This window comes from Meleagris gallopavo, chromosome 25 (genome assembly GCF_000146605.3).
Source record: "Meleagris gallopavo isolate NT-WF06-2002-E0010 breed Aviagen turkey brand Nicholas breeding stock chromosome 25, Turkey_5.1, whole genome shotgun sequence".
NCBI lineage: Eukaryota > Metazoa > Chordata > Aves > Galliformes > Phasianidae > Meleagris > Meleagris gallopavo.
Genome location: NC_015035.2, coordinates 4,897,878 through 4,904,092, shown reverse-complemented (window position 1 = coordinate 4,904,092; position 6,215 = coordinate 4,897,878). Strand labels below are relative to the sequence as shown.

Here is a 6,215-nt window from a genome sequence, read left to right as displayed (position 1 = left end):
GCCTCAGCCCGGCCGCTCTCGGGTTTCTCTCGCAGGAGGTGCTGGGTGAGGATAAGCTGATGGGCATCCTGAAGGAGCGGGAGGTGAAGATCTACTGGGGCACCGCCACCACGGGCAAGCCGCACGTTGCCTACTTCGTGCCCATGTCCAAGATCGCAGACTTCCTGAAGGCTGGCTGTGAGGTGCGAGGCCGGCCGGCAGCGTTCCCCCTGCGCTGTGCGTCTTCTGACAGGCCGTGCTGACTCTGTCCCCTCTTTACCAGGTGACAATCCTCTTTGCTGACCTCCACGCTTATCTAGACAACATGAAGGCCCCCTGGGAGCTGCTGGAGTTGCGCACTCGCTATTATGAGAATGTGATCAAAGCCATGCTGGAGAGCATTGGAGTGCCCCTGGAAAAGCTGAAGTTCGTCCGAGGCACGGACTACCAGCTCAGCAAGTGAGTTCTGAGGTGCTGGTCCTCTGTGCAAAGGAGAAGCTGGTTTGGGGCTCTGCTGTCATTCCCAAGCCTGCTCCCAGGCACTGTCATTCAGGGAATAAAGCGAAGGTGCCTCCAGGCTGCTCTCAGTGGCCAGCACCAATATTTATGCAGCTGTGCCTCTGCCTGGTGCTGACTGTGCTATCCCTTCCCATAGGGAGTACACGTTGGATGTGTACCGTCTGTCATCTGTGGTGACGCAGCACGATGCGAAGAAGGCAGGAGCGGAGGTGGTGAAGCAGGTGGAGCACCCTCTGCTGAGCGGCTTGCTCTACCCAGGCCTGCAGGTGGGTGTTGAGGCTGCCTGGCAGAGTACATATGCTGAGGAGGTGCTGGGCAAAGCCAGGACTGTGCCTGGGCCGATCCCGGAGCACAGGCAGGGCCTCCAAAGGCTGAGTGAGCTGGAACATGGAGTCCTGGGGCCAAGCTCAAGGCTGTCTGTGTCTTTCCTCAGGCCCTGGATGAGGAATACCTCAAGGTCGATGCGCAGTTTGGTGGAGTTGATCAAAGGAAGATATTCACCTTTGCAGAGAAGGTTAGGAATGGGGGTGTTTGAGTCCCTTGTGATTCCAGCGCGGGACTCGGAGTCTCACTAATCCACTGGGAGAAGCATCACTGTGATTTCAGTTAGTGTCACAGGGCTCTTAGCAGCTCCTGCTGCTGCGCTTGTGGTCCACGGGGCTGTGGTGTGCTAGGCAGGGCTGCCACATGTTCCGGGCAGTGGCTGTCAGGACCATGTGAACCCATGATAGCTTTCTGGGTCTCATTGCCATGCTCAAGGTTATGTGGAGCCAGGAGCAAACACGGAGCATGGATTAAAGCTGATATGTAGAGTAGCATTGTCCATGACTTATTTCCTTGCATTTTCCCAGTACCTTCCTTCCCTGGGCTATGCCAAGCGCATCCATTTGATGAATCCAATGGTTCCCGGTCTGACAGGCAGCAAAATGAGCTCATCAGAAGAGGTTGGTTCTCGAATGGTGGTTGGGGCTTTGCAGGGGCACGGGCTCGTGGCTGGGGATGAGAGACTGCACCCTGAGAGATGGAAATTTCTCACTTCACTCATGCTGAGGTCTAAGAAAAAGGTGCAGCAACACCTGCATGAGTTATTTCTTTTGGGCAAGAAAAGGGCTATGGAAATTTCTTCCTCCAGGACTCAAAAATTGACCTTCTGGACCGCAAAGAAGACGTGAAGAAGAAGCTGAAGAAGGCTTTTTGTGAGCCAGGGAATGTGGAGAACAATGGTGTCCTGTCCTTCATTAAGCACGTCCTCTTTCCCCTCAAGTCAGGTGAAGTGCTCCCCACTACCGGGTGTTGGGGTCACTTTTTCCTATAGGCAAAAGGAGGGGGCAGGAGTATACAATCCCTAACACTGACTGCACCCTGCACACCCTCTTGCCAGCTCTGCTGCAGCTCCCTTAGCTCTTGGCCAGAGTGGGGTGGTTTATTTGGCTGAGCAAAGGGAGCCTCCCCTGGGCTTAATTTGAGCCTTAATCTGTGTCTCACAGAGTTTGTGATTCTGCGAGAAGAAAAATGGGGAGGAAACAAAACATACACAGCCTATGAAGCTCTGGAGAAGGACTTTGCTGAGCAGGTGAGTACAGCGAGGGACTGAACGCCTTCCTTGTCCCTGAGGCTCCCACGAGCACTTTGGGAGGGCTCAGAGCAGCACTGGGAGATGGAAATCCACACTGGGGGAAAGACACAGGGACCTGTCTGCTTGTCACGATACAGGTTGTGCATCCTGGAGACCTGAAGAACTCTGTGGAAGTGGCCCTGAATAAACTGCTTGACCCCATCAGAGAGAAATTCAACAGCCCGGAGCTGAAGAAGTTGACCAGCGCAGCATATCCCAACCCATCCAAAGCAAGTAAGGAGCTGCTGGAAAATATGGGGCTCTGGCCATGCGGGGCCGGGTAGGAGGGAGTCTCTCCAGGGCCATTCTTGGAGAGCATTTGCAGGGTGAGGAAAGGCCAGTGCTGCTGGCCTGCTCCAGTGAGAGATGGCAGAAGGCATCTCTGAGAGGACAGCAAAGTGGAGGAGGGTCTGCTGTGGTGTGTGCAGACAAACAGGGAATTCAGGAGCCTCCAAGTCCAGCAAGTGGGGGTCATTGTGTGCTCCCTAGGACTTGGCCAGCTCCCAGCATTTAAGGTGAATGGTGCAACTGTTCCCTTTGCACTGTAGAGCCTGCAGAGAAAGGCACCAAGAACTCAGAGCCAGAGACTGTTGTCCCATCTCGGCTGGACATTCGTGTTGGCAAAGTGATCAGTGTGGAAAAGGTACGGGCACGATGGGAAGAGGGGAGAACCTTCCCACAGGGTGAGAAGGGCACTCAGTGTATGGGAAAGGTGAAGGGGAGGAGTTCCTTGTCCCCCCCCCTTTTTTTTTTTTGTGTCACCCTAGACCCCTTCTCTGCTCCTTACCTTGCTTTTACTTGCCAGCACCCAGATGCTGACAGCCTGTATGTGGAGAAGATCGATGTGGGTGAACCTGAGCCCCGCACTGTGGTCAGCGGCCTGGTGCAGTTTGTCCCTAAGGAGCAGCTGCAGGACAGGCTCGTGGTGCTGCTTTGTAACCTCAAGCCCCAGAAGATGAGAGGCGTGGAGTCCCAGGGCATGGTGCTGTGTGCCTCCAGGTGAGAGGGGAATCGGGGCAGTCCCCTCTAGGGGTGCAGTCTGGATCCTCAGAGCCCGGCAGTGCCAAGGGGCAGGTGGGCACTGCCTGGGGGTGACTGCTTCCTGTGTACTCCTCTGCAGTGTGGGAGAGCCACGGCAGGTGGAGCCCCTGGACCCACCTGCTGGGTGCTGTGCTGGGGAGCGTGTCTACGTGGAGGGTTACGAGGACGGGGAACCCGATGATGAGCTCAAGCCAAAGAAGAAGGTGTTTGAGAAGCTACAGGTGAGGGGCAGTGCTTGGGGCTGGGCCACGGCACAGAGCAGTCGAGCTGAGGGCTGGAGCTTCAGGCACTGAGAAGGGCAGTGCTGACGGCCGTGTGGATGCCACTGTTCCCATCACTGGGTGACTTGAGTTTGCCTGCTTGCTGCCCGTGTCATGGTCAGTGAACCTTCAGGCAGCATCCAAGGCAGCCGCAGCCTGTGTGCATCCCAGGCCTGACCCCATTCCCCTGCTCTGCTCCCCAGGCTGATTTCCGCATCTCTGAGGACTGCATCGCTCAATGGAAGGAGAGAAACTTTCTGACCAAGCTGGGGAGCATCTCGTGTAAAAGCCTGAAGGGGGGGAGCATCAGCTAACAAGCACCAGAGCCACGGCTCACACCTCCTGCCTGGCCCCTCCACCCCTCCATCCAGTCTCTCCTTCCCAGTCTCTGCCATCTCCTTCCCTGGCACCTTGAACAGGGGCTTAGCCCTTTGGGACCTGGCAGCTCTGGACCTGAATTTGCAGTCTCCCATGCACTGTAACAGTGAGAGGCTGCTGGAGAGCTGGCCCAAACATCTTCACCTTGGGTCTACTCAGCCTGCATCAGTACCTCTGCTGTGGGCCAGAGGTGGGGCCTGGCAGTGGCACCACATCTAAGGGACCTGTATTTCTTGAGCCCATGTCCTCTGGCTCATCACTGAGGTCACTGGCTCGCTCCCCATTGTGCCATGGACTAGAAACCTGCTTGCTGGTTCCATCTCTGGGACAGCATGTGCAGGCACTGCCATAAGGGTTGAAAGGGAAAGCTGCTGATCAAACCTGTGTTGCTGCTACCAGGGTGGGGGACAGCTGCCTGGCAGCCAGGTAGTTCCTGTACCCTGCTCTGCTCTGCTCCGTGCACAGCCCATCTGGGGCAGGGGCTGCTGCCTGTGAGCCAGGAGCCCAGGGCACCCCCCTGCCGCACCAGGTCTGACCTGAGCCCGTGGCAGGCTGGGGCAGGGTGGGGTGGTAGGCCTTTAAACACTGACTCGGGAACCATCTGTCTGTCATAAACCCAAATAAAATGTCAAGCTGACAGCACCTGGGTGTGTCCGTCTGTTCAGGGGGCGATGGCTATGCCTGCTCCTGTGTTTTAGGCGCTGCCAAAGATGGAGCCCAAGCTCTCTCCTTCTGTGGGGACCAACAGGCCAGGAGTCAGCCCCTCCGGGGTCTTTGTGTGCCCCAGAGCTGCACAGCACTGAGATGCGGTGAGGCTGAGGTTGGCAGCAGCCAGGATCTAAAGCCAGGAAGCACAGGAGGCAATGAGCTTCAGTCATCATCTTTACCAGCCAGGTACAGAGCTCTGAGGGGCTACTTGGCGGCAGAGGGTTGTTTGGTTTTGTTTTTTTGTTGTTGTTTTTTGTTTTCTTACAATCAAAGAAATCAAAATGTGACCAAAGTTTACAGAAACAGAAATCAAGGCTCCAGCCCACAGCCCAGGGCCCGAACAGCAGCTCACAGGGCTCCTGCTGCAGCCGCACGGCTCCCAGCTGGCTGTGCCCAGCAGCGGGGTGAGCTGCAGGCAGGGAGCGGTGCCAGCCCAGAGACCCCTCGTGCTTTTCTCCAGGGCTGCAGCGCCGTTCCACCCATCCGGGGCTCTGTCTCACGCTGCTTCTGTTGCCCAAGTCCTCCCAGGGGCGGCCGTGGCCGAAGCTTTCCAGTTCCTTTGTCCAAAGTGCTTTGATTCTTTACAGGCCCAGCTGGCCGGGAGCAGGTTGGGTCCAGCGCTGTCTTCTTCCCGTGTCCTCACCTGCGTGGCTGCAGCCCCTCGCCCTCCTCTCTGCGCAGCTGCTCTGCTCACACGCGCAAACCACGCGGCAGCGCAGCAGGGAGGAGCGCTGGCTCTGGGTGCAGGCCTCGAGTCCGGTAAAAAAAAATAATGCAAAATAAAGCCGTAGTACTTAGGAAAGTGAAACCAACACCATTTTTGCATAAATATCATCAAGGCCATGGAGGCTAAGGCTGTTTGCTTCCTGTGTTAAGTTAGTTGCCAGTTCCACACTCATCCGTTGACCTGCCCAGGTCCCTGAGAGATTTGGATTCCTGTCCGCGGGGGCACCAGTCCTGCAGCTCCGTCCTTCAGGCTGTCTCTCCCTGTCTGTCTGCAAGGCAAGAGGGAAGAGCCCATCAGGGACCCGCTCCCGCACCGCAGCCTCCCACAGGCCTATCCCCTGCTGCGCTGTCCTGGTGTCCCACAGCAGCCCCAATGCAACCCCAGTGCTGCGCTGGGTCCCCTGGCCACGAGCATCCACACTCAGCTCCATTGGCTCTGGCCAATGGCTCGGGCACCACCCCCAGCATTGCCGTAGCCTTTGGCTAAGGAGCCCCCAGCACACACAGAGGGCTCGGCCAGCACCCCCAGCCCTCCTGCTCCACATACCTTGTGCCGGCGGCTCTGCAACCGCGGCGCTTCTGCCCTCAGCCATTCCCACAGGCTCACTGCCGGTTCTGCTCTCCTCCTCCACTGCCACTGCCTTGACTTTCTCATCCGGCGCAGGGGAGCCCAGCGCCTCTGGTGCCTTTGGGCTCAGGGGTGATGGAGATGGCCCCAGGCCGAGCGAAGGCTTCTTGGCGACAGGAGGGGGCACTTTGCCAGGCTTTCGGTGCGCTGCTGTCTTGCCTGGGCCCTGCTGGGCAGCAGCCGGGGCTGCCGAGCGCTGCCCGGAGAAATTCATCAGCTCGGTGACCAAGTTCCTCTTCAGGTCGGCCTGTGCCTCAGGGGATGAGGGTGTCTCGATCACCAGCTTCTTGGTGCTTTTGGCGAAGATGAAGCTGGCGGTGGAGGTGGGGGATTTGTGCCTGGGGGACAGCTGCCCATCGCC

The 6,215-nt window shown here is 57.7% G+C and overlaps 2 protein-coding genes across 2 annotated transcripts in view; one reads left to right on the top strand and one right to left on the bottom strand.

Annotated features, from left to right (window-relative positions):
* YARS1 (tyrosyl-tRNA synthetase 1) overlaps nt 1-4,431 on the top strand; it is a 4,925-nt gene extending 494 nt beyond the window's left edge. Inside the window, exons 2-13 of the mRNA XM_031556777.1 lie at nt 3-182; nt 263-438; nt 635-764; nt 932-1,012; nt 1,350-1,442; nt 1,631-1,766; nt 1,986-2,071; nt 2,212-2,347; nt 2,662-2,756; nt 2,919-3,112; nt 3,234-3,375; nt 3,618-4,431. Of these exons, the coding sequence (XP_031412637.1) occupies nt 3-182; nt 263-438; nt 635-764; nt 932-1,012; nt 1,350-1,442; nt 1,631-1,766; nt 1,986-2,071; nt 2,212-2,347; nt 2,662-2,756; nt 2,919-3,112; nt 3,234-3,375; nt 3,618-3,728 (1,560 nt within the window). The 3' untranslated portion in view covers nt 3,729-4,431. The remainder of the gene's footprint in view (nt 1-2; nt 183-262; nt 439-634; nt 765-931; nt 1,013-1,349; nt 1,443-1,630; nt 1,767-1,985; nt 2,072-2,211; nt 2,348-2,661; nt 2,757-2,918; nt 3,113-3,233; nt 3,376-3,617) is intronic.
* A 230-nt stretch (nt 4,432-4,661) lies between these two features.
* On the bottom strand, nt 4,662-6,209 carry LOC104914319 (translation initiation factor IF-2-like). Its single transcript, XM_010723459.2, has 2 exons — nt 5,774-6,209; nt 4,662-5,495 (listed from the first exon to the last, which is right to left on the bottom strand). Exons 1-2 carry the CDS (start codon nt 6,066-6,068, stop codon nt 5,473-5,475), a joined length of 318 nt encoding a protein of 105 aa, XP_010721761.1. The 5' UTR covers nt 6,069-6,209; the 3' UTR covers nt 4,662-5,472.
* Between the last annotated feature and the right edge of the window lie 6 nt (nt 6,210-6,215).

Bases quoted from the DNA above. Each gene is read 5' to 3' on its own strand.
- LOC104914319 (XM_010723459.2), bottom strand. From the start codon at position 6,068: ATGAATTTCTCCGGGCAGCGCTCGGCAGCCCCGGCTGCTGCCCAGCAG. The intron at 5,496-5,773 runs GTATGTGGAGCA...CTTGCCTTGCAG, and splicing joins TGCAGAGCCGCCGGCACAAG to ACAGACAGGGAGAGACAGCC.